This window comes from Ahaetulla prasina, chromosome 3 (genome assembly GCF_028640845.1).
Source record: "Ahaetulla prasina isolate Xishuangbanna chromosome 3, ASM2864084v1, whole genome shotgun sequence".
In the NCBI taxonomy this organism is placed as follows: Eukaryota; Metazoa; Chordata; class Lepidosauria; order Squamata; family Colubridae; genus Ahaetulla; species Ahaetulla prasina.
Window position 1 is genome coordinate 230,221,918 of NC_080541.1, and position 26,565 is coordinate 230,248,482.

At 48.4% G+C, this 26,565-nt stretch overlaps 1 protein-coding gene across 2 annotated transcripts; it reads right to left on the minus strand.

Moving 5' to 3' along the window:
* Window positions 1-888: 888 nt before the first annotated feature.
* VSTM2L (V-set and transmembrane domain containing 2 like) lies at window positions 889-25,933 on the minus strand. 2 transcript variants are annotated; one of them, XM_058177487.1, is made up of 3 exons: window positions 25,790-25,933; window positions 18,862-18,912; window positions 889-1,524 (listed from the first exon to the last, which is right to left on the minus strand). In XM_058177487.1, the coding sequence occupies exons 1-3, from the start codon at window positions 25,931-25,933 to the stop codon at window positions 1,189-1,191; spliced, it is 531 nt and encodes a 176-aa protein (XP_058033470.1). In that variant the 3' UTR covers window positions 889-1,188. The 2 variants fall into 2 exon arrangements, 1 of the variants encoding a protein (XP_058033470.1); XR_009154473.1 differs by lacking the exons at window positions 18,862-18,912; window positions 25,790-25,933 and adding an exon at window positions 17,815-18,047 and having other exon boundaries at window positions 1,393-1,524.
* Window positions 25,934-26,565: the final 632 nt, after the last annotated feature.

The following is a 26,565-nucleotide window of genomic DNA, read 5'->3' on the forward strand; positions in this document are numbered from 1 at the left end:
TCTCCCCAGTTGCCAGAAAGAGTGCCCCCCCCTATAAAGCCAGGCAAAAGGACCCCAAGCAAAACAAAATTTCCTTGAAGACTTCCTTAAAGCGGGGAGGGAATCCACTGCACCCCTCAATCGTCTTTCCCACCCAAAGAAATACCTACGAGAAGGGCAGGGGTCCTCAAATCGTTCCCAAGGCTTATGCTCTTTGCAGCCATGCCCGGGACCCCACCCCCAAATAGAAGCGGACCCCAAATCTGAGCTTCTGAATCGGCGTCTCCCAGTGATGGTTTTTGTTGTTTTTTTGTAAAAACGAATAAAATAAACCCTCGGAATACAAAGCAGTCCTGAAAATTTGGCCCCACCCCCGAAAGAAAAAATGCCCCCCTCCCCTCCCTTTTTTGTCCCCCACTCCTTTCGTCTGAAACATCCCTTCTCCAGGGACCGGGTGCCGCCTGGGTTTATTTATTTCTCTCTCTCTCTCTCGGTCTCTCTTTTGGAATAGAAACACGTCACAGGTATATTAATAATAATTATAATAATAAGATGGGAAGAAGCATAAATATTTCTTTTAAAAAAAGCACAAGCAATTATGAAACTCCAAGGCAGGCTCTAGGGCTGAGCTCACACAACATGCTAACCCTCCCCGCAGTGGGACGAGATCCACGGGTCTCCACGGGGCAGCTGCGCACAAGACACGGAGCGACGGAAATTCTAAGGAAGCCGAACACCTACCAGCATGTTGTGTGAATGCAGCCGGGATGAAGCCCCCGTCCCGCAGAAGATGATCTGGGGCGGGGCGGGGGGGCGGGGGGCGCCTTCCCAGCCCACAGACCTCCCCCACCCCCAATTTTTCCCATCCCTCTCCCCCCCACCCTCCGCCGTCTCTTGGCTTCCTGCTTGGCTTCGGAGGGAGACCCCTCAACGCGCGCCCACCCAGCTCGGGGATGTAGGCGGGGAGCCTCGGGGCTTATTTACAGGCGAGGGGCGCGCAGTTGCGCCAGTTCAGCTGCGAGCGATCCTCCGCAGCAAGTTCGTGGTTGCCGCTCCAGGTGAGCGGGGTCTAGGAGGGGAGCCCTCCCCCGGTCCAGGAGAGCCGGGCGGGGAAGGGGGCGCGGAGATGGAGACCCTCTCCCTGCGGGGCGCAGCTCCTCCGCGCAGCTCGGGCGGTCCGGTCCGGGCTCCGGGGGTGGGCGGGGGTCTCTAGCGGGCGCAGGCGGGGGCTTCTTCGTCCAGCGAGCGCTTCTTCAGCTCCTTGGCCAGGCGGGGCGGGTGGGGCGGGCGGGGGGCGGCCGGCCTGCCGCGCTCGGGGGTCTGCCCGGCGGCCAGGAGCAGCAGCTGCGTGTCTTGCAGGGGGCGGCCGCCGGCCGGGGGGGCGCCGTCCTCGGCTTCCACCCGTAGGTACGCCTTGACTTTGTGGTGCCGCGCCTGCCGGTCGCTGAAATCGATCACGCGGCACTCGTAGGTCCCTTCGTCGGCCGGCTTGACCCGCGAGAGGCGCAGCTTGTGCGAGATGTTGCTGCCCGCCACCTTCACCACCTGTGGGCACAGAGAGCAGAGCAGAAAGGTCGAGGGTGGGTGCCAGGGACGGGAGTTGGGATAGATGACCTCCCACGTCCCCTCCGCCGCGTGCTTTCTGATCTTAAGGCAGAGGTTTAGGCAAAACAATAGATGCACTCTACATAGACTTCTGCAAAGCTTTTGACTCAGTAGTACACGATAAACTTCTCCTAAAACTAAAATCCTATGGCATTTCAAGACCCCTTCACAATTGGATATCTGTTTTTCTGTCTAACAGACAACAAGTGGTTAAAATTGGTAATGCTCTCATCAAATCCTGTTCCTGTCAAGAGTGGGTTCCTCAAGGTAGCGTTCTTGGACCAACCCTCTTTATACTTTACATAAATGATCTTTGTGACCATATCTCAAGTAACTGTGTTCTCTTTGCTGACGATGTCAAACTATTTAACACCACAGACAACACTTCTATCATTCAAAAAGACCTTGATCATCTAACCGCTTGGTCTAAAATTTGGCAACTACAAATCTCAACCAGCAAATGCTCAGTCTTACATATTGGAAAAAAGAACCCAAACACTAAGTACATGCTTGATGGACATTACCTTACAGATGACCCCCCCACCCTGTCAAAGACCTTGGCGTTTTCATATCTAATGATCCAAGTGCCAAAGCTCACTGGAACTACATAGCAAAAAAGGCTCTAGGAGTTGTTAACCTAATCTTACGTAGCTTCTTCTCCAGAAACACTACACTACTGACCACAGCATATAAAACATTTGCTAGGCCAATTCTTGATTACAGCTCGCCTGTCTGGAATCCATACCACATTTCTGACATCAATACAATTGAACGTGTCCAGAAATATTTTACAAGAAGAGTTCTTCACTCCTCTGAATACAACAAAATACCTTATGCCACCAGACTTGAAATCCTGGGCTTGGAAAACTTGGAACTCTGTCGCCTTCGACAGGACCTGTGTTTAACTCATAGAATCATCTATTGTAATGTCCTTCCTGTTAAAGACTACTTCAGCTTCAACTGCAATAACACAAGAGCTACCAATAGATTTAAATTTAATGTCAACCACTCCAATTTGGATTGCAGAAAATATGACTTCTGTAACAGAGTTATCTGTGCTTGGAATGCATTACCTGACTCTGTGGTCTCTTCTCATAACCCCAAAAGCTTTAGCCAAAAACTATCTACTGTTGACCTCACCCCATTCCTAAGAGGACCATAAGGGGCGTGCATAAGAGCACAAACGTGCCTACCATTCCTGTCCTATTGTTTCTTTTCATATATATATATATATACTTATATTTCCTTGTTTCTCCTCATGTATATGTTTATATATTATATAATCTTTTTGTGTGATGCTTGTGTATATTGTTATGACAAAATTAAATAAATAAATAAAAATAAAAAGGTTGCCGTCCCCCACCCATCCCTCCCTCGGGCTTGCTGCGCTTGGATGCTGCCTCGCAGGGAGATGGGGAGCAACGAAATAGAAAATAAAGAGAACAACAATAACAACAACAATAATGCCATTTGGATGACCACTTCGTCGTGAGCTAAAAACATATTTATTCATTCAAGCAGGACTGGCATAAATAGTTGATTTTAAATTGGGGTTTTATTAATATTTTAAATTTTTAAATCTTTTTAATTATCAGCCGTTTAGTAATAGTTTTATTTTAAATTCTTTTAATTGTATATATTCTGTATTTTATTTTGGCTGTACACCGCCCGGAGTCCTTCGGGAGAAGGGCGGTATAAAAATTTAATAAAATAAAATAAAATAAATAAATAAATAAATAAATAAATAAATAAATAAATAAATAAATAAATAACTTGGGTGCCCAGAACTCTAGTTTAGGCAGGAAGTTGGAAGATGAAGCTGCCCACCTACAGGCAGAGAAAGCAGAGCAGAAGAGGGGGGTGTTCTCTCTCTCTCTCTCTCCCTCTGTGTGTGTGTATGTGTGTGTGTGTGTGTGTGTGTGTGAGAGAGAGAGAGAGAGAGAAGGCCTCCCTGTGCAGGCTGGGATAGGTGACCTCCAAGGTCCCTTCCATCCCTATTCTATGATCCTAAGAAAAGCCTGTTTGATCCAGATGCCAGGCTAGAAACCAGATGACAATGAGTTCCAGTCCCGCCCTAGGCATGAAAGCCGGCTGGGTGACTTTGGGCCAACCACCAGAAGTTGGTGAGTTCGAGTTCTGCCTTCACCATAGAAAACCATTGGGCCAGTCCCTCTCTCCCAGCCCAGCCCACCTTACAGGGTTGTTGTAGTAGGGGAAAATACAGCAACCCAGCTGGTCGCAGGCACCCTGGGCTGTTGGCTGTTTGCAAAGTCGCTTGGCAGCTGCCAAGGAAAGAAAAAAAAGGCGGGGGGGGGGAGGAAAATTCCGTGTTTTTTGCATTTGGCTTCGAAGGCCATCCGAAGGAAGGGAACCCCATGTCTCACTTGATGCGTTTGTGACTTTGCCAAGAATTGTGTCACCACCTTTTTCCTCTTTTGCAAAATGATATTTATGGATCCCGGTGACTGAGGCAAGAGGCCCCTACACAAACACACACACACACACCTCGGAAGAAAGCCTAGCACACACATGGGGGTGGGGGGGATAATTTACTGTTTTAAGCCCCCTTCAGCATTCCTTAGGCAGGGAAATGCACACATCATGCACACCTTTCCTGGGCCTCCCAGGCTTGCTTGCAATCTACCCTCACACACAAAATTCCTGCCAACATGCACAGAACTGGCATCATTGCACAAAACGACAACCTTGTAAACCCCACCAGCTCTGTACATTCCAGGAACATTTGGGGGTGGGGGCGGGGTGGGAGGTCAGAGCAGAGGAAAAAGGCACAGATGTCCACTTTTGGTGTATAGCTGACAGCTTCCTGGCAGAGATGCGGTGTGTGTGTGTGTGGGGGGGAATGATGTTTATCTCTTTAAACGGCCAGTTCAGGGGTGTTTGCAAGACAAACACAAACACCTCAAAAAAAAAATCAAGGTACTGCCATATGGATTGTTTTGACCGCAGCCTGAGGACACCCCTGCCAGCCACCATTATGTGAGAAAAGTTTGATTTTCTGTGCAATGTATCCCAACATTGGACCAACAATGGTCAGCTTAGCACATCGAAGATAGAAGAACAGGGTTGGAAGGGGCCTCAGAGGTCTTCTAGTCCAACCTCCTGCTCCAGCAGGAGACCTCACACCACTCTGGACAAGTGGCTGTCCAGTCTCTTCATAAAAACTTCCAGTGTTGGAGCACCCACAAGTTCCGGAGGCAAGCTATTCTGAATAATAGAATAACAGAGTTGGAAGGGACCTTGGAGGTCTTCTAGTCCAACCCCCTGCTCCAGCAGGAAGCCCGATACCATTGTGAGCAAGTGGCTGTCCGGTCTCTCTTAAAAAACCTCCCGTGTTGGAGTTCTCACAACTTCTGGAACATAGAACGTAGCAATAAAGGAGAATATTTGTAGCTCAGGGTTGAAACGACGGGTCCTTGATGGCCTCTGAGCTTGGTGGTTTTCTTGCAGACATTCCATTAGCCAAACTAGGTAACATCATCAGTGCTACCTGGTTAGGGTAATGAGACATCTGCAAGAGAACAAGCAAGCTCAGAGGGCGCCAAGGACCCCACGTAGAACATAGAGTAATAGATGGGAAGGGACCTTAGAGGTCTTCTAGTCCAACCCCCTGCTCAGGCAGGAGTCTCTATACCATTTCAGACAAATGGTTGTCCAATCTCTTTTGAAAGCCTCCAGTGATGCCCCCACAATTTCTGAAGGCTTATTCCATTGGTTGATTGCTCTCACTGTAAAGAAATTTCTATTTATTTATTTATTTATTTATTTATTTATTTTATTTTATTTTTCGTATTTTTATACCGCCCTTCTCCGAGGACTCAGGGCGGTGTACAGCATAGATAAAATATAGATATCAAAATTTTTTAAAATACAATAATTCATTAAAAAACTGATTCAATAAGCTGAATATTAAAATTACTGAGTAAAAGTTACTAAATAAATTAAACCCCTTAAAAACCCCACTAAAAAACCCTCAAATTTAAAATTTATCATTAGGCCAGCCCTGCTTGGTGAAAGAAGAAGGTTTTGAGCTCGCGCTTAAAGGTCCGAAGATCAGGGAGAAGTCCCACAGGTAGATCATTCCACAGGGCCGGAGCCCCCACAGAGAACGCTCTTCCTTACTCAGAATCACAGCATAACAGAGTTGGAAGGGACCTTAGAGGTCTTTTAGTCCAACCCAAACAGGAGAGCCTAGGCCCTGCACCATGTTGAACAAATGGTTGCCCAGTCTCTTCTTAACCTCCAGTGATGGGAGCGCACACAACTTCCAGAGGTCCAGAGAACAAACCTCACCAAACTGGAGAAAAGGACAAAGAAAGCCAGAGACAACCCTCTGCACCCCCCCCCCCACAACCAGCCTTTGCCCCTCCCCTGGCCCTCCCCTTGCCACCCCACTTACCACCCCCTCCCCAGTTCCTATCCATCAAGGAGATATGGAAGGGGGTCTCCCCCAGGCAGGGCACTGAAGTCCATGTCTGCGGCTCACGCGAGCTAATTAGCTTTCCTAGCAAATGGTTTTGCTGTTGGAATTTATCACCTAATGAAATTTAAGACTTGCTCACTAGCTGCAGATGCTGTTCCGGGGCCAGGTCCATAAATCAGGTTTATTACCTGCCCTGAAGCCACTGCCTCTCTTCCTCATAATCACAGCATGTGGGAAGGGTCCCCACCGCCTTTCTGTAGGCGGAAATCTTCCCTTGTTTAAAGAGTGGGCCAAGGTCACAGGAAAAAGCTCCCCTTCCTACAAAGGACGAAGGTGGAAGAGGAAGGCCGGATGGAAAAGGCTCAGAAAAGAGGCACTGGAGAATTTCTGGAGAGCCAGAAGATTTTGGGAATGGTCGAGCCACCCTTCAGGGCTCTGTTCCCAACCCCCCAATCTGTTTTCTAAAACCAATAGCTCTGTTGAAGTCTTGGACTTCCCCAAGCTGGGGCTGAACGTGGCTGGCTGGGGAATTCTGGGAGCTGAAGTCCTTACATCTTAAGGTATATAATATAATATAACAACAGAATCGGAAGGGACCTTGGAGGCCTTCTAGTCCAACCCTCTGCCCAGGCAGGAAACCCTACACCATCTCAGTCAGATGGTTATCCAACATTTTCTTAAAAATTTCCAGTGTTGGAGCATTCACAACTTCTGCAGGCAAGTCGTTCCACTTATGAATAGAATAGAATAGAATTTATTTATTGGCCAAGTGTGATTGGACACACAAGGAATTTGTCTTGGTGCATATGCTCTCAGTGTACATAAAAGAAAAGATACGTTCATCAAGGTACAACATTTACAACACAAATGATGGTCAATATATCAATATAAATCATAAGGATTAATTGTTCTAACTGTCAGGAAATTTCTCCTTAGTTCTAAGTTGCTTCTTTCTTTGATCAGTTTCCACCCATTGCTTCTTGTTCTACCCTCAGGTGCTTTGGAGAATAGCTTGACTCCCTCTTAAGGTGGCCTAGGTTGCAACACTAAGTTTAGAAGAACGGCTCAAGATCCAGAAGGACATTGACAGACTTAAATACTGGACCCTATCTGACAAAATAAAATTCAGTGGTGAGAAGGTGTTACACTTAGGGCAGGAAAAATTAAATGCACAGGTATAGTGTAGGTCAGTGAGGGCGAACCTGTAGCACCCGTGCCAGATGTGGCATGCAGAGCCCTCTCTATGGGCACACGCACCATTGCCCCAGCTCAGCCAGTTGGTTGTTGGGTTTCTGGCGCTCTGGCAGGCATGTGCCCTCCAGTTTGGGCACTCTATGGCTAAAAGGTTCACCATCACTGGTGTAGATGGTACCTGGCTCAACAGAAGCAACTTCGAGAAGGATCTTGGCATCCTACCTAGTTGATAATCATTTAAATGGGAGCCAGCCGTGTGCAGCAGCTGCCCAAAAAGCCAACACAGTTCTGGGCTGCATAAACAGAGGGAGAGAGTCAAGATCACGTGAAGTCTTAATACCACTTTATAAGGCCTTGGTAAGGTCACACTTGGAATACGGCATCCAATTCTGGTCACCACAATGCAAAAAAGATGTTGAGACTCTGGAAAGAGTGCAGAGAAGAGCAACCAAGAGGATTAGGGGACTGGAGGCTAAAAGATATGACGGATGGTTGCAAGAGTTGAATATATTAATGAAAAGAAGGACTAAGGGTGAGAATAGAATAGAATAGAATAGAATAGAATAGAATAGAATAGAATAGAATAGAATTAGAATAGAATTCTTTATTAGCCGAGTGTGATTGGACACACAAAGGATTTGTCTTTGGTGCATATGCTCACAGCGTACATAAAAGAAAAAATACGTTCATCAAGAATCATAAGGTACAACACTTAATGATAGTCATAGGATGCAAATAAGCGTTATAAATGAGTACAAATGAGAGCAGTCTTCCAATATTTGAGGGGCTGCCACAAAGAAGAGGGGGTCAAGCTATTCTCCAAGGCACCTGAAGGCAGGAGAAGAAGCAACGGATAGAAACTAATCAAGGAGAGAAGCAACCTGAAACTATGGAGAAACTTCCCAACAGTGAGGACAATTAACCAGTGGAACAGCTGGCCACCAGAAGTTGTGGGTGCTCCATCACTGGAGTTTTTTAAGAAGAGACTATACAGCAATTTGTTGGAATGGTCTAGGGTCTCCTGCTTGAGCAAGAGGTTGGACCAGGGGTGAAATTTTCCTGGTTCAGACGGGATCAGCCGATCCGGTAGTGATGGCGGTGGGTGCTTCAGAGAACCGGTAGCAAAAATCCCTGCCCACCCAATCGCCCGCTTGCCCGCTTCTTTTAAAAAATGCTTTTAAAAGGTAAAACAAAAGGCTCTGACAACTGTTTGCTTCAGTGGTGGGATTCAGCCGGTTCAGGCAAACTGGTTGTTAAATTGCTGGTTGGCCCCACTCACCCCGCCCCTTCCAGGAATCCCCCCCACACCCCATTTCAGCTCCCAGGGGGGTGCAGGAAGCCAAGTGCTGCCTATCACACACCCCTGGCCATGCCCACCATGGCCACGCCCACCCAGCCAGTCAGTAGGGCAGAGAACCGGTTGTTAAATTATTTGAATCCCACCACTGGTTTGCTTCCATTCTCACAGAATACAGTTAGTCCTCGACATATATATATATATATTTGTTTTCTGAGGTTTTCACGGGTGTTTGTATATAGGTCTTTGGTTGTTCGGGTTTTTCCCCGCGTAAAATTGGAAGTGTCTTGGCGACGTTTCGACGAAGTCTCATTCGTCATCTTCAGGCTTCAGCTTCGTGCTTCTGGGAGCAATGTGTGATTGCAGCTGTTTCTTCCTTTTAACTGCTAGTGGAGGTTTGAACTGATTGGGTGGGAGCTTGGCTGTGCTCTGATTGGATGGGGGGAGGTTTGTGCTCTGATTGGATGGGGGTGTGTCCTGTTTGGGTGGGGGCTTGGTTGTGCTCAGATTAGTCCGAGTTGCAGGGGGATTTGAGCTGGTGAGCTGCATTGCTGTTGTTTGTACATATATATATATATGTATTATATATATATATATGTATATGTATATAGGTCTTTGGTTGTTCGGGTTTTCTCCCGTGTGAAATTGGAAGTGTCTTGGCGACGTTTCGACGAAGTCTCATTCGTCATCTTCAGGCTTCAGCTTCGTGCTTCTGGGAGCAATGTGATCGCTCCCAGAAGCACGGTTGAAGCCTGAAGATGACGAATGAGACTTCGTCGAAACGTTGCCAAGACACTTCCAATTTTACACGGGAGAAAACCCGAACAACCAAAGACCTACATACAAACACCCGTGAAAACCTCAGAAAACAAATATATATATATATATATAAAATATATATAAAGTTCATTGTCATTATACGTATATACACAGTATATCCATACAACGAAATTCACATAACACTCAGAGACCAGCGCAAGACACATGACAATCCCCAGACACACCGCCACCCATTAAAAATTCCCCACCGCTTACAAACGTTTGTTTAGTGGCCGTTCCAAGCCACAACAGCACTGAAGAAAGTGATTTATGACTGTTTTCCCACACTTACGTCCATTGCATTGCAACATCCCCCAGGGTCACGTGATCAAAATTCAGATGCTTGGCAATATGGTTCATATTTATGACGGTTGCAGTGTCCCGGAGGGAGGGGGGGGGTCACATGATCCCCTTTTGTGACCTTCTGACGAGCAAAGTCCACGGGGAAGCCCAGGTTCAATTAACAACCGTTTGACTATCTTAACGACTGCAGTGATTCGCTTAACAATGGTGGTGAGAAAGGTCGCAAAATGGAGCAAAACTCCTTTAACAAATGTCTCGCTTAGCAACAGCTCAACCGAGATTCGTAAGTCGAGGACCGCCTGTGCAGAATAACAGAGTTGGAAGGGGCCTTGGAGGTCATCTAGTCCAACCCCCTGCTCAAGGCAGGAGAGGCAGGAGACTTCATCCCATCACTGTCAAATGTTTGCCCCATCCTTTTTTTTTTTTTTTCGTTTTGGAAAATCTCCAATGATGCAGCACTCACAACTTCACACCTGGCATTAACCCTCTGGCGTTTGTTTAATGACGGCCACACACACAAAAAAATGTCAAATCAGACATGGTCCTGCAGTGACCCGCTTAGCAACTGGAATGCCCTTCTCAATGGCGATTGTGAGACGAGGACAACCTCTGCAATTGATTTGTGTGCCTTCCTTTGGTCTGAAGCAGGGGTCTCCAACCTTGTCAATTTTATTTGTGGACTTGTGGACTTCAATTCCCAGAATTCTCAGCTTTGCTGGCTGAGGAATTCTGGGAGTTGAAGTCCGCAAGTCTTAAAGTTGCCAAGGTTGGAGAGCCCTGGTCTGAAGGGCCCTGACTAGAGAATTCTGGGACTCGAAGTCCATACTTCTTAAGCCTCGTTGCGATTTAAAAGAATCTGGGCCTGATTAGCTGGTATTAAAATAACATCATGTCAGAAGCGAAGCGCTCTTAAAATATTCTTCTATATTTATCCTGGGCAAAAACCCGCTGCTGAAATGAGCAGGAAAATAATTGCAAAAGCTTTCAGTGCCCCCCCCCCTTGTCAGAGTAGAGCACGGAGGGAGCCTTTAGAGGGCAGGTGAAAAACGTGTATTTTCTTAACTAATTAGCTGACTCCATTCCCGTGAGTTTCTCTGCCTCAAAATCTGCAAAGGGGAAGAGAAGAAGGTAACCAGGGTACAAACAGAGCTAGGATTCAGCCGCAGATGCTGCATTAGTTCTCTTTATGAGACAAGCCAGCCTCAGGCATTATCGCAGTGTTCTTCAACTCCGGCTACTTGAAGATGGATGGACTTCAGAATTCCCCAGACAGCATGCATGGACTTCAACACCCAGAATTCCCTGACAGATGCATTCCTTTTGATGTGTATCCCCATTGTGGCCTACTTGCTCTCTTGCAATCCCTTTCTCTACAATCTCTCCCCTGTAGAGGATAGGGGAGGAAAAATAGACATGGCTGACTGGGAATTCTGGGAGTTGAAGTCCACCCACTTCCAAGTGGCCGAGATTGAAAAACAGTGGTCAAGAAGAATTACTTGATTCTTTCTGATCTTTGGACCCCATCGATTAACACAGCTCTCTCCTGGAATGCCTAATCAGGGCCCATCATCCCCTGCCCAGGGAAGAACCTTTTCCAACTGAGCCTCACAAGAGGCCGATTCAGCCAGGCGAGTCCTGAGGAATAAATTTTCAGGTTTTTAGTCCGGCCTGATCATTGCTGGCTAAACCTATCTGGCTCCATAAAGATGAAAGATGGACCATTTTTATGAGTCTCTCCTCCACCAGTTTTCTTCTTCTTCTCAGAACCAGGAGAAGGTCCTCAAAGTTCATGGCCCCCCAGGAGCACCTGCTTCTTCTGGCCCTGAAGGCGGTCACCCTTCCACGCATCCAAGGACACCTTTTGGATGGTGCCACCCAAAAGAAGCATAAAAACTGCAGCCAACATCCTTTCCTGAACCTTTCAGGTGGCTCAAGAGACTCTGGAGCTTTTGCTGCTTCAGATCAGGTTTCTCAGCCTTGGCCATTAATGATGGGTGGACTTCAGCTCCCAGAATTCCCCAGGCAGCCAAGCTGGATGGGTACCAGGGGTGAAATCCAGCAGGTTCTGACAGGTTCTGGAGAACCGGTAGCGGAAATTTTAAGTAGTTCAGAGAACCGGCAAATGCCACCTCTGGCTGGCCCCAGAATGGGGTGGGAATGGGGATTTTGCAGTATCCTTCCCCTGCCATGCCCACCAAGCCCCACCCACCAAGCCACGCTTAAAGAACCAGTAGTAAAAATAATTCTACCACTGGTGTGTGTGGAATTCTGAGAGTTGAAGTCCACCCATCTTTAAGTGACAAGGATGAGAATCATTGCTATAACTTTGGTTCATTCCAAACCAGAGTTTATTTTCACCGAGAACTGAAGTGAACTCTAGTTTGTAATGAACCAAAGTTGGTCAGATGCTGGACGCAGAACAACTGATAACCTCCAGATTTTTGCCAGTCTTTGCAAGTGCTGTTGCCGGGGTCTCATTTTTCTTCCTTGCTCTACAAGAACTCCACCCCTCTTTTTGCTGGCCTCAGCAATGGTCCTCCTGCGTTGATTGATGGCTCCCTTCCCCTCTCCAAGGCCTTGGCATTTTCTGACACTTGGCTGGGGACTTCTGGGAGTCCGTCTAGCTCAGAGGTCTTCAAACTTGGCTGGCAGCTTTAAGACTTGTGGACTTCAATCATAGATGGCTGGAGAATTCTGGGACTTGAAGTTTGAAGACCTCTGGTCTAGCTTCAGGTTGCCAAGGTGGAGAAACACTGCACTGAGGCTGGCTTGTCTAAGAGGGAGAGTTAATGTGACATTTAGGCAATGCTTTAGAGACCAAGCAGGCTGAATTTCATGTGAAATGTTATAGGGTTTCCTGCTTGAGCAGGGGGTTGGACTAGAAGACCTCCAAGGTCCCTTCCAACTCTGTTAGTCTGTATTCCATTATTCTGCTAAGGCTTTCTATCCCAAAAGAAGTTCCCTGTGGTGCCAAGGACTGTGCTGGCAGGGAATTCAAGGGGATTTTGGAAGACCAGGGTGCCCTAGAATGTTCCATGCAATACAATAGTTGTGTTCTCTAAGGAAATACAAGAAGAGAAATGCTATTCCAATATATCTACAGCCAGTTTGGTCTGGTGATTTAGGCACCAGCCTAGAAAGGAAGAGGCCATGAGTTCAAATCTGGTTTGGTAGCTTTGAGCCAATCACCAGGAGATAGTGAGTTCTAGTCCCACCTTATTCACGAAAGCTGGTTGGATGACTTTGGGCCAATCAACAGGAGACGGTAAGTTCTAGTTCTGCCTTAGTCATGAAAGCTGGTTGGGTGACTTTGTGCCAATCCCCAGGAGATGGTGAGTTCTAGTTCTGCCTTATACATGACTTTGGGCCAGTTTCTCTCTTTCTCACCCCAATCAACCTCACCTGATTGTTGTTGTGGGGAAAACAGGAAGAAAAAGATCTACTGGATACATTCGCCACCTTGAGTTATTTGTAAAAATAATAAAGACAGGATACAAATAAACAAACGAACAAATAAATAAACTCCAAATAAACTAGGCAAAGGGTCCTCCCAGCCGGGACTTCAATTCTTCATTTGGTAAGAAAAAAGGCGCAGCTTCCTGAATTCCCAAGGGGCAACGAATCTTAGAGCATGCATTATGCAAATTGCATCATTTGCATCGTGAATTAATCATGTTTGCTTTGACAAATGGGGTGCTAAGCAGGAAGCCAATTCCGGGCAGGACCGGAGGGCTCCTGCCCCGACAATGCTGTGCCCAGGTGGGGAGAGTTTGCGTGGCATTCCTGGCACACACAGCCCCATCCATCCGAGCAAAGGAAAGACAAAGCAAAGCAGGAGATCTTGGCATATGCAATTTATTTCAGGCGCTGTCCTTGCTCTGCCAAGGCTCAGCGCTCGGGCACAACAGCAGCGGCAGCTGTGGAGACAGCTGGGCCTTGAAGCCAGATCTCCAGGAAAGCTGAAAATGCCCAGCCCGGATTATTGGGTTGCAGCGGTCCTGGTGGGACAAAAGGGGGTGCAGCCAGCAGGGAGCACAAGGGGACACTGATACCACCCAGGCATTGTCTGAGCTGAAGAAAAAAGAGATTGCCCCCCCCCCCGAATCAAAGAGGCTCTAGGACAATTCCCCACGGCCAACTCGCTGTAGGACAAGAGTTACACTAAAATCAAAGAAACGGCGGGAGAGAATAATGAAAAAACGGATGCAGGAGGAGGGAGAGAATGAAATGTGAAAGGCAAAAATGAAATGATTTTAAATAATTAAGTCGAATTGTTAAATTCAATATGTATGTTTATAAACATACACAGTATGTTTATACTGTGATTTTTACTTGGCTGTACACCGCCCTGAGTCCTTCGGGAGAAGGGCGGTATAAAAATTGAATAAAATAAATAAATAAATAAATAAATTGTCTTTTGGTGAGTTGGCCAAGGGGAGTAGTTGTCCCATTCCCCAGCAAAGCACCCAAACGCAGCACCTGCTTGGAGTTAAGGATTGAGGGTCGGCCAGGGGAAAGGTGCCCATTGGATCCTCTTCAGAAGGGGTCCCTGGTGCTCTCTGAGCTTGGTGGATTTCTTCCAAATGCTTCATGACCCAACTAGGGAACATCTTCAGTACTACAAACCAGTGGGGCTTGCAAGGAGGGGGAGGAGAGGAGAGGAGGAAGAGGAAGAGAAGGAGTGTGGGGGTCCCTGGTGCTCTCTGTGCTTGGTGGATTTCTTCCAAATGCTTCATGACCCAACTAGGGAACATCTTCAGTACTAGAAACCAGTGGGGCTTGCAAGGAAGAGGAGGGGGAGAGGAGAGGAGGAAGAGGAAGAGAAGGAGTGTGGGGTCCCTGGTGCTCTCTGAGCTTGGATTTCTTCCAAATGCTTCATGACCCAACTAGGGAACATCTTCAGTACTAGAAACCAGTGGGGCTTGCAAGGAAGAGGAGGGGGAGAGGAGAGGAGGAAGAGAAGGAGTGGGGTCCCTGGTGCTCTCTGTGCTTGGTGGATTTCTTCCAAATGCTTCATGACCCAACTAGGGAACATCTTCAGTACTAGAAACCAGTGGGGCTTGCAAGGAAGAGGAGGGGGGGAGAGGAGAGGAGGAAGAGGAAGAGAAGGAGTGTGGGGGTCCCTGGTGCTCTCTGAGCTTGGCGGATTTCTTCCAAATGCTTCATGACCCAACTAGGGAACATCTTCAGTACTAGAAACCAGTGGGGCTTGCAAGGAAGAGGAGGGGGGGAGAGGAGAGGAGGAAGAGGAAGAGAAGGAGTGTGGGGGTCCCTGGTGCTCTCTGTGCTTGGTGGATTTCTTCCAAATGCTTCATGACCCAACTAGGGAACATCTTCAGTACTACAAACCAGTGGGGCTTGCAAGGAGGGGGAGGAGAGGAGAGGAGGAAGAGGAAGAGGAAGAGAAGGAGTGTGGGGGTCCCTGGTGCTCTCTGTGCTTGGTGGATTTCTTCCAAATGCTTCATGACCCAACTAGGGAACATCATCAGTACTAGAAGCCAGTGGGACTTGCAAGGAAGAGGAGGGGGGGAGAGGAGAGGAGGAAGAAAAAGAAGACCAAAAGGAAGAGGAAGAGAAGTTTGTGTGGTGTCTTTAGTGCTCTCTGTGCTTGGTGGTTTTCTTGCAGACCTTTAATGACCCAACTAGGTAACATCATCAGTGCTAGTAAGGAGTGCAGTTTGCTGTCAGTTTTATATTCTGGCGGCTTGCCCTGTCAGTGTTGGTGGAGGTGATCTTGGGGGTCCTTTGGCTGGACTGTTTACTGTTCCCTTGTTTGGTGGTTCCTTGATTTGGGGTCCTGTTTACTTCTTGATGGTGGCTCTGACGCTAATCTTGGAGTTAAAATTTCTGCTCATCCGGTGGCCGGTTGGTGAGTGGAGGGGTGTTTTGATCTTTCTGTTCCCTGGCTGGGTTTGGGGATTGCCTCTTTTGCTCTGGTATGTAGTAACAGTATGTAGAAATGTTAATAGGTATATATTGCAAGTGCGGGTATGATAGCCATGCGCCGAGTAAATTGAATAAAATCTCTGAACTGAAAGCACAAGAAGGCCACAATGAATTGGAGAAAAAGAAAAACCTCTAACGACATAATTTGGATTGGTGTGTGTCTGTGTGTGTCTGTGTTGGAAAAAGCCATGCCACTCTTTCCCGAGCCCTCTTCGGAGCCCGCCGAGCCTCTGATCGCAGGGGAGCTCCACAAACCTTCTTTAAGCCACGTTTCATCTGAGCCAGGGGAGCCGCGAATCCCGCGTGGTCTTTGGAGTCGGGAAGGGCTGCAATCTGCCGCCTCCGTGGCTTGAAAGAGGCACTTCAGAGGCGTCCCCACGGGGGCGGGGGCGGGGGCGGTGGGTAGAAAAAAGAGAGAAGCTGGAGGCGGAAGGGCGCTGACTGGGGCTTGAAGTCGCTCCGCGTGGAATAAACCTCAGAAAATTAGACTCTGCTGGGCCGGCAGTTCACAGAGACCGAGGAGCCGTGGGAAGTCGAAGCTCGGATAGCTCTTTCCAACCCCCCCCCCCTCCCATCCCACGAGGGAGACGAGGATATTCAGCCTTTGCAGACGCCTCCGAGACTTCCTGCAGGAGTCTTGGGAGGAAGGGGGGGGCTGGAGGGCGCGTCTCCCACCCCCCAGCCCGCCCCACAATCTGCTAGAGAAAGTTCCCTCTCCGGAGCCCGCAGTTAAGTTGGGACGAAGGGGAGGGGGCACCAGAAAGGGCGATGTTACCTAGTTGGGTAATGCCAAAGGTGTTTTTGCCAAAAGGCAACTGGATTCCGTTTTCTCCTTGAAGGCGTTTCACTCCTCATCCCAGAAGATTCTTCAGTTCTGACTGAATGGTGGAGGATGGAAGGATTTATATTCCTTGCAGCCATCTTGGTCGTTAGAAGGCTGAAGGTCGGTGGTTAGCTCTCTGAATCATTTGAAGACAGACTAACAGGGCTGGAAGGGTCCTTTGAGGTCTTCTAGTCCAACCCCCTGCTCAGGCAGGGAACCCTCTACCATGTCAGACAAATTGCTGTCCAGTCTTTTCTTGAAAACCTCCCGTGATGAAGCTCCCACATCTTCTGAAGGGAAGCCGTGTCTCTGGTTAATTGTTCTTTCCTTTCCCCACCATTCAGTCAGAACCGAAGAAGCTTCTTGGATGAGAAGTGGAACCTCTTCAAGGAAACAACAACAAAAGCACCGTTGGGACAATCATGACTGAGAATCTCCATCTTCATCCACATCTGGTTGATTAAGGTCATGAAACGTCTGTAAGAAAACAGTCAAGCACAGAGAGCATCAAGGAACCTATAGTCCTTCTCTGCCGCTGCCGCCACCTCCTCCTCCTCTTTCCAAACCTCTCCCTTCTAGCTCTGATGATGTTCCCTAGTTGGGTCATGAAACGTCTGCAAGAAAACAGCCAAGTACAGAGAGCACCAAGGAGCCCACAGTCCTCCTCCTCCTCCTCCTCCTCCTCCTCCTCCTCTTCCCAAACCCCCCTCCCTTCTAGCTCTGATGATCAGTCGCCTTCGACAAGACCTAAGTTTAACTCATAGAATCATCTATTGTAATGTCCTTCCTGTCAAAGACTACTTCAGCTTTAATTGCAATAATACAAGAGCAACCAATAGATTTAAACTTAATGTAAACCGCTTTAATCTAGATTGCAGAAAATATGACTTCTGTAACAGAATCATCAGTGCTTGGAATACTTTACCTGACTCTGTGGTCTCTTCCCATAATCCCAAAAGCTTTAACCAAAAACTTTCTACTATTGACCTCACCCCATTCCTAAGAGGACCATAAGGGGCGTGCATAAGCGCACAAACGTGCCTACCGTTCCTGTCCTATTGTTTTTCTTTTCTTCTTCCTATATATGTTTACATGGTTATATACTATATAATCTTTTTGTATGATGTTGTGACAAAAATAAATAAATAAAAATAAATAAATGTTCCCTAGTTGGGTCATAAAACGACTGCAAGAAAACAACCACTAAGCTCAGAGAGCCCCAAGGAGCCCACAGTCCTCTGCCACCTCCTCCTCTCCTTGCAGACCCTCCTCCCTCCTAGCACTGAGGATGTTATCTAGTTTGGGTGATGAAAAGTCTGCAGAAAAACCACCCAGCTCAGAGAGCAGCCGGGGCCGCTCACTGATATTTCACCTGGGTTAAAAAATGTAATAAAAAATGAACGTTACCAAGATCTACATTCCGATATCAACGTCTCGAGGCCATCTGACCATCGGAGCGCAGCGTCGTTGATGAGAAAGAAATCCGATCCTGGACCGGTACAGCCGGTCACGATCTGATCTACGGTTTGGCGTGGGACCCCCGCAGTCCCACGAGGAGAGGGTGCCAGAGACACCCCCCCCCTTATTCAGTGAATTCTGCCGGCTGGGGTGCGAATCCTATTCAGGATTGCTACACATCCAGAGACGCTAAGAAACGAGTCTCGTTTTCACCCATTTCATCCCCCGGCAGCCTCAAGGCCATCCGTCAAGGCAGCGCCGACCGATCCCTGCACTGAATAGGCGGAGGGGGGGGGGTCCAGGCCCTCGAGGACCCTTCCTCACCCGCCCCCGAGACGCTGCGCGAGAAGTATGGCTTGGCAGTCCCAGGGCCCGGGAGTCTCTAAATCTTCCCCCGTCAGAATCAATGAGCTGAATTAACGGCCGGCGCCGTCATTTTAGCTTCAAAGAGCGATTGCTCAATCCAGAGGGGGAGTCGAGGGTGCCCACTCCCCTGCCGGAGAAGGCCAAGGGCGAGGCACACACAGACGCCCAACCGGGGGGGGGGGTGTCGCGCTTTGGTGCAGTGGGGAAGAGGTCCCGGAGAGGGACCTGGGGTGGGGAGGCGATTCCAGGGGGAGGGCGAGCAGGGACAGAAACTGGGGCCCTCCCGGGCGCCCCCTCCAGGGAAAAAGGCGGGAGGGGCCAGAGGGAGGGGCGCTTCCTGGAAGGACGGTGGGGAGGGGTCTCTCTCGAAAAGCGCGAACAGCTTTTTCTCTATTCTGGAAGCAGCTGGAAGCGGCTGAGAATTTGGGGCGCAGAAGCTCCAGACTCCCCTTTCCTTTCCTTTCCCGTTCCCCGCCCCCTCCCTGGTCCTACCCACCCCACCCCACCCCCCTTGGTCGCAGCCCGACATTGCCCGAGAGGCAGGCGAGGGGCTGCGGCGTCTTGATTTAAAGCCTTCCCCCCAAAAAAAGTCATTATCGGGGGGGAAAACAAACAAACAAACAAACTCACGCTTATTTTCGTGGCGTCTTTCCCGATTTCTTCCTGCGGAGATGCTTTTAGCTGTCGGAAGGGAGGAAGGGGGGAGAGAAGAAGAAGAAGAAGAAGAGAGAAGCCATTAGTTCAGCTTGGAGAAAGGCGGCCTGGGGGCGCGGGGTGGGGGTAGGGGAAACCCATCAAACCTCTTGGCATCTTGACCTTTAAGGCACGCTTCAGAGGCAAGGCTGGAGGGAAGGGAGGGAGAGCGAAGATTAAGGGGAGGGGGAGAGAGGGACGCTCAGCCCTGCAAACTGAGTGAGGCTGGAAGGAGGGGATAGGTGGGTGGGTGGGAGGCAGCCCAGATCTCCCAGCCATTTCTGCAATGTTTCCAGGGCTCAACTGGCTGTGAGGATGGGCTCCACCCCCCCCAGTGATGAATAACAAAATAATTGAGTTGGAAAGGAACCTTAGGGGGCTTCTAGGCCAACCCCCCTCCCCCCCAAAGCAGGAGACTCTACACCATTTCTGACAAATGTCTCTTCTTAAAATCCTCCAGGGATGGAGCACGGATAACTTCTGGTGGCTTCTGGTGGCAGGCAGGTCGTTCCACTTATTTATTTATTTATTTATTTATTTATTTATTTATTTATTTATTTATTTATTTATTTATTTCATTTTGTCACAACAGTATACACAAACATTGTCATAGATAAAAACAACACATCATGAATGAAATATATATATATATAAGTAAAAGTATGCAACAGCTATGTTAATTTGATATAATGAAGGGAACAATAGGACAGGAACGGTAGGCACTTTTGTGCTCTTATGCACGCCCCTTATAGTCCTCTTAGGAATGGGGTGACAGTTCAATAGAAGACAGTTTTTGGTTGAAGATTTTGGGATTTTGAGAAGAGACCACAGAGTCAGGTAGTGAGTTCCAAGCGTTAACAACTCTGTTACAGAAGTCATATTTTCTGCAATCAAGTTTGAAGCGGTTGACATTAAGTTTGAATCTATTGTTTGCTCTTGTATTATTGCGATTGAAGCTGAAGTAGTCTTTTACAGGAAGGATATTATTCTATCAGGAAAGTTCTCCTTAGTTCCAGGTTGCTTCTTTCCTTGATGAGTTTCCATCCATTGTTTCTTGTTCTACCCTCAGGTGCTTTGGAGAATAGCTTGCCTTTTCATCCCCTTGTGACAAAGCCAGAAAGGTTGGGTACCAGAGCTTCAACTGCTTTTAATGTTGTAAACCGCCCAGAATCTCCCCACAGCGAGACGGATGGCAAACAAATGTAATAAATAAAACCATTAAGAATAGCGCCCACTTCTCTCTCTCCTTTTTGCCAAGACTGGCAATGCCAGGCTGCTCTGGGCATTCTCAACATTCCTTTTTCCTTTCCCTCCACTGCACAAGAAGGCGAAGGATGGAGAGGGAGAATTTGGTCGCTGGCGTTTGTTCTCTGAGCTTGCTGTTCAGTTTCCGAATGTTTCATCACCAGGCTAGGTAACATCATCAGCCAAACTTCAGTTGAAGCATGGTGAAATATGAACCGGTTTAATATCGGTTCGCTGGCTGCGCATTTGCACAGGGCACAGCAAAAGGAGACATGGGATAAGTAGAACAGCACACAGGGTGGGGGAGGGGTGATCAGCTATGGAGAGCGATCTTTTTTTTTACTTTTAAAAGCATTTTTTTTTACAACCTATTAGGCCAAAGAGGTTGTCAAAAAAATTTTTTTAAAGTGAAAAAAAGCCTCTGACGATCGCATGGCTCAGCTTGGCATGGGCGGAGGGGGGGGAGCAGGGATTTTTGCTACCGGTTCTCTGAACCACCCGCCGCCATCGCTACCAGATCAGCCAATCCGGTCTGAACTGGGAGCATTTCACCCCTGAGTTGAAGAGTCTTGTTTTCAGTTCTCTTCTGCTTTTATAGGTCTGGTGTGGTCAATTGGTCACATGACCGAGTGGTCACGCCATGTGAGGGTCATCTGGTGATAAGGTCCCTTTGGTTGGAGGTCATGTGAGTCAGCTGGGGCTCATTGCCTTCGTTGGTTGGTCGCTCAATTGATCCGTCTTCTTATAGACTTGTCGTCGTGTCCCACTCCTCCTCTGATGGCCGGGTCGGGGAAGTCTGTATCAAGCATGGCCACGAAGCCTCTGCAGCTTTGCCAAAGTCCTGTCAGAGTTCTCAGGGCAGGCAGGAATCCAAGTTGTGACTTCAGCAATCCAAATTAGACTTTGCCTGACTCAAGGAATGCCAGAAAGCAGATCCTTTATATAGGCCATGGGGTGTGGCTCCATGACTCAGCACTTATCCAGGCCTGCCCCTCCCTTCCTTTTGCTGACGTCGCCTCTCCATTCTCTGGAAGCGGGGATCCGTCCACTGTAAATTTCCTTCCTCCGGATCTGCTGCCGGCAATTCTAGCTCGTGGCTGGCTTCGTGCTCACACGCTGTAGGGAGGTTTGTTTGCTCAGTCTGTCCGGGCATGGTGCCAGGGCTGGGGGCTGGAGGCATGACAGGCCATTCTTCTTCACTATCAGTCTCTGGCTCAGATAGCAGGAGATGGGAGGGGCCCGGCTGAGGAGAGGAGGGCGGGTGAGGCACAACACTTGTAGGCTGGTTGCAGATCAATATGTTTATTGATTGACCCATTCATTGACTACCAGGCTTTGATAGATTCACGGGTGTGGTGTGTAGTGGCATGACCAATAATTCTGGTTCGGTCCCAGTTGAACTGCTGTTGTTTGGTGTCGATGAGAGCCGAGATCAGGGATTTCAGGAAGAACCTTCCCATAATCCTAGAGTCACGTCTAATGATTGGGCTTTATAAGCCACAAACATGGAATCATCTGAAATTATTTCTAAATTTTTTTGTGGGGGAGTTAAATCTGTCATTTTCGAGACTGGCAATCCTCAACATAAGATCGAAAATCACGCAAGGAGTTCCTGCAAAGGAGCTGGTGGTGCGGGGGGCCAGCCCTTCTCTTGGCCCTCACCCACTTGGGGGTGCAGCTGCACGACGGCCAAATGGAGGGAGCAAAACAACCTCAGCTTCTCTGAGAGATGTGTGTAATTTGCCACGTCCCACTTTCTGATCTCAGCGGGATTATTCCTGACCTCCGAGCATCAGCTGATGGGACAGCAGGGAGAAATGACTGAAGGGCTGGGAGGAGCTGCAGAAAATGCAATTATATCATCCGTGATTAGCTAAGTGGTGGTGGGGGGAGGGTATCTCAGCATTGAGATGCGGAGAATGGAGAGCAGAGCAAGGAAGGGGAGGAGGAGGGGGACTGTGGGGGGCTTCATGCTCACTGAGTTTGCTTGCAGACATTTCATGACCCAACTAGGGAACATCGTCAGTGCTAGAAGGGAGGGGGGTCTGTGGAGAGGAGGAGGAGGACGGGAGTAGAAGGAACAGGAAGAACAGGTGTAGGAGTGTGAGGTCCTTAGTCTTGGTGGACCTGGGTGTTTTCTTGCAGATGTTTCATGACCCAACTAGGGACGTCATCAGTGCTAGAAGGGAGTGGGGTTTGTGGAGAGGAGGAGGAGGAGGAGGAAGAGTAGAAGGAGCAGGAGGAACAGGAGGACTGGAGGGTCCTTGGTGCTCTCTGAGCTTGGTGGATTTCTTGCAGATGTTTCCTGACCCAACTAGGGAATGTCATCAGTGCTAGAAGGGAGGGAAGGTCTGTGGAGAGGAGGAGGAGGACGGGAGTAGAAGGAACAGGAAGAACAGGTGTAGGAGTGTGAGGTCCTTAGTCTTGGTGGACCTGGGTGTTTTCTTGCAGATGTTTCATGACCCAACTAGGGACGTCATCAGTGCTAGAAGGGAGTGGGGTTTGTGGAGAGGAGGAGGAGGAGGAGGAAGAGTAGAAGGAACAGGAAGAACAGGTGTAGGAGTGTGAGGTCCTTAGTCTTGGTGGACCTGGGTGTTTCCTTGCAGATGTTTCATGACCCAACTAGGGACGTCATCAGTGCTAGAAGGGAGTGGGGTTTGTGGAGAGGAGGAGGAGGAGGAGGAAGAGTAGAAGGAGCAGGAGGAACAGGAGGACTGGAGGGTCCTTGGTGCTCTCTGAGCTTGGTGGATTTCTTGCAGATGTTTCCTGACCCAACTAGGGAATGTCATCAGTGCTAGAAGGGAGGGGAGGGTTTGTGGAGTGGAATGGAGGAGGAAAAGGAGGAGGGGGGAGTCTGAAAATACCAAGGCCTCAGAGGAGGGAAGGGAGGCATCAAATAAGGCAGGAGGACATCTGCTGAGTCCAGCGAAAAGGGGGGTGCAGCTCATGGGAAGAAAAATGACTCTGGCAATTCTCCCAGAGGCTGACATCAATTTGGGGGTTCTCAGATGCTCTGCATCCAGCATCTGACCAACTCTGGTGCATTCCAAAGTAGAGTTTGCATTCAGCTCTTGGTTAAAGCCGTGTTTGTCCTCCTTGCCTGCCCCCTCCCCCTGGAAGATGAGTGGACTTCATCTCCCAGAATTCCGTACCTAGGCTGCCTGGGGAATTCTGGGAGCTGAAGTCCACCCATCATTAATGGCCAAGGCTGAGAAACCTGATCTGAAGCAGCAAAAACTCCAGAGTCTCTTGAGCCACCTGAAAGGTTCAGGAAAGGATGTTGGCTGCAGTTTTTATGCTTCTTCTGGGTGGCACCATCCCAAAGGTGTCCTTGGATGCGTGGAAGGGTGACCACCTTCAGGGCCAGAAGAAGCAGGTGTTCCTGGGGGGGCCCATGAACTTTGAGGACCTTCTCCTGGTTCTGAGAAGAAGAAGAAGAAAACTGGCGGAGGAGAGACTCATAAAAATGATCCATCTTTCATCTTTATGGAGCCAGACAGGCTTAGCCAGCAATGATCAGGCCGGACTAAAAACCTGAAAATTTATTCCTCAGGACTCGCGTGGCTGAATCGGCCTCTTGTGAGGCTCAGTTGGAAAAGGTTCTTCCCTGGGCAGGGGATGATGGGCCCTGATTAGGCAGAACAAGAAGCAAAGGATGGAAACTAATCAAGGAGAGAAGCAACTTAGAAATAAGGAGTAATTTCCTGACAGTGAGAACCATTAACCAGTGGAATGGCTTCCCTCCGGAGGTTGTAAGTGCTCCATCACTGGGGGTTTTAAAGAAGAGATTGGACAACCATTTGTCTGGAATGCTATAGGGTCTCCTGTTTGAACAAGGGGTTGGACTAGAAGGCCTCCAAGGTCCCTTCCAACTCTGGTATTCTGTTCCTCTCTTATTCTTTATTATGGTATTCTGTTGTTCTGATTAGGCATCGTAAGAGGACAGCTGTGTTAGTGGAAAGATCAGATCCAAAGATCAGAGGGAGTCAAGAAATTCTTCTAGGCCAATGTTTTTCCAATCTTAGCAACTTGAAGTTGGGTGGACGTCAACTCCCAGAATTGAAGTCCGCCCGTCTTCAAGTTGCCAAGTTTGAAAGACATTTGTTAGAAGACATTCCTGCTGTCCCCTGCTTGGTCTATCGCAAAAGGACGGCCCACCGGTTTTTGAAACGATAAGAGTGATGAGCAAAAGAGCACGGATCAGTCAGGAAGCATCTCATGATGGGTTCACTTGATTTTGGACCTCGGTTTGCAGGTGTCTGGTGTCTTTCTCCAGCTTCTCTGCAGGTAGCATCCCTGCTGGCTTGGACCAACATGGGCTCTGCCTTTTATATATGGAGGACCAGAACCACCTGGCTGTGATGGGTGCCCTCCGTCAGGTGGACGAAAGACCCTAACCCGGGGGTCCCCAAACTTGGCCACTTTAAGACTTGTGGAATTCAACTCCCAGAATTCTCCAGCCAGCTATTCTGGGAGTTGAAGTCCACAAGTCTTAAAGTGGCCAAGTTTGAAGACCTTTGCTCTAACTATTTCAGACTTATCTTGCAAGACAGGAAACATGACCCAATGAACTCTTTCTACTCTGTTGGAAGACTCCCTTTGCAGAAGTCTGAAAGTACAAATGTCTCACCATCTCCTATACAGGTAGTTTTCCTCTTATAACAGTTCATTTCGTGACCATTCAAAGCTACAATGGCATTAAAAAAAGTGACTTCACAATTAGGACCGTTACGTGATCAAAATTCAGATGCTTGGGCCTCTGGTGGCTCAACAGACTAAGCAGTCTGTTATTAACACAGCTGCCTGCAATTACTGCAAGTTCTAGTCCCACCAGGCCCAAGGTTGACTCAGCCTTCCATCCTTTATAAGGTTGGTAAAATGAGGACCCAGATTGTTGGGGGGGGCAATAAAAGTTGACTTTGTATATAATATACAAATAGGATGAAGACTATTGCTTGACATAGTGTAAGCCGCCCTGAGTCTTCGGATAAGGGTGGGATATAAATGCAAATTAAAAAAAAAAAACTGACTCCCATTTATGACGCTTGCAGTGTCCTGGGGTCGTGTGATCCCCTTTTGCGACCTACTGACAGGGAAAGAGAACGGGGAAACCAGATTCACTTAACAACCGTGTTTCTAATTTAAGAACTGCAGTGATTCACTTAACCACTGTGGCACGGAAGGTTGTAAAATGGAGCAAAACTCATTTAACAAATGTCTCGCTTAGCGATGTCAATATTGGGCTCAGTTGTGGTCGTACGTTGAGGACTGCCTGGAGAGGCTGAGAAACCAGGGTCTCCTTTGGCAAACCCGTTATTTATTCATAGAATTTATTGGCTGCCCATCTTACCCTAAGGTCACTCTGGGAGGCTTATAGTCATAAAAGTATCTATACACGTACAGTTAAAATTATAATTAAAATCAGCATTAAATCACAAAGACACTCGGCTGGGCAGGGGCAGAGTGGGGGGAGGTGGGATCCGTTGTCCCTCGATCAACCCCCTCCGATGGGCTCTTTCCCCCCCCCCCCACTGGGCTCCCAACCAAACTGGCAGAGCCACATCCTTAGGGTCCAGCTACAGGTAGGGAGAGGCAGTCGGGGGAGAGGGGGCAGCAGTACCTGGTTGGAGTCCCAGTTCTCCTTCTCCGTCCAGTCCTTATGGGTGCGCACGTACCACCACTGGATCTCCAGCGAGTAGGAAGGGGAGCTGCTGCCGCGGAAGGAGCAGGCCATCTCCACATCATCACCAGCCCGGGCGGTCATGTCGTGAGGGGTCTCTGTGAAAAAGGCTACAAAGGGAAACCAAGATGCCCGTTAGGGGGCAATTGGAGATGGGATGCTCAATCAATCAATCCGAATACAGCGGGAATGGGACCTAGGAGGTCTTCTTGTCCAACCTCTGGTGGCTCAGACTGGTAAGACAGTCTGTTATTAACACAGCTGCTTGCAATTACTGCAGGCTCGAATCCCACCAGGCCCAAGGTTGACTCAGCCTTCTATCCTTTATAAGGGAGGTAAAATGAGGACCCAGATTGTTGGGGGCAAATAAAGTTGACTTTGTATATAATATACAAATGGATGAAGACTATTGCTTGACACAGTGTAAGCCGCCCTGAGTCTTCGGAGAAGGGCGGGATACAAATGCAAAAATAAATAAATAAATAAATAAATAAAACCCTCTGATCAAGCAGGAGACCCTAGAGACCAGAGGTGAAATGCTCCTAGTTCAGACCGGATCACCCAACCCGGTAGCGATGGCGGCGGGTGGTTCGGAGAACCGTAGCAAAAATCCCTGCCCCCAACCCCCCATGCCCAGCTGAGCCGCGCGATCATCAGAGGTTTTCTTTTACTTTTAAAAGCATTTTTTTTCTTCGGCCGAAAAAATGCTTTTAAAA

What these genes read in the sequence shown, in the direction of transcription:
- VSTM2L (XM_058177487.1), bottom strand. Translation starts at nt 25,933, where the DNA reads ATGACCGCCCGGGCTGGTGATGATGTGGAGATGGCCTGCTCCTTCCGC. An exon ending in AGAACTGGGACTCCAACCAG is followed by an intron (nt 18,913 to 25,789) that starts GTACTGCTGCCC and finishes CCCTTCCGACAG; the next exon opens with CTAAAAGCATCTCCGCAGGA. An exon ending in AAGACGCCACGAAAATAAGC is followed by an intron (nt 1,525 to 18,861) that starts GTGAGTTTGTTT and finishes CTGTGCCCACAG; the next exon opens with GTGGTGAAGGTGGCGGGCAG.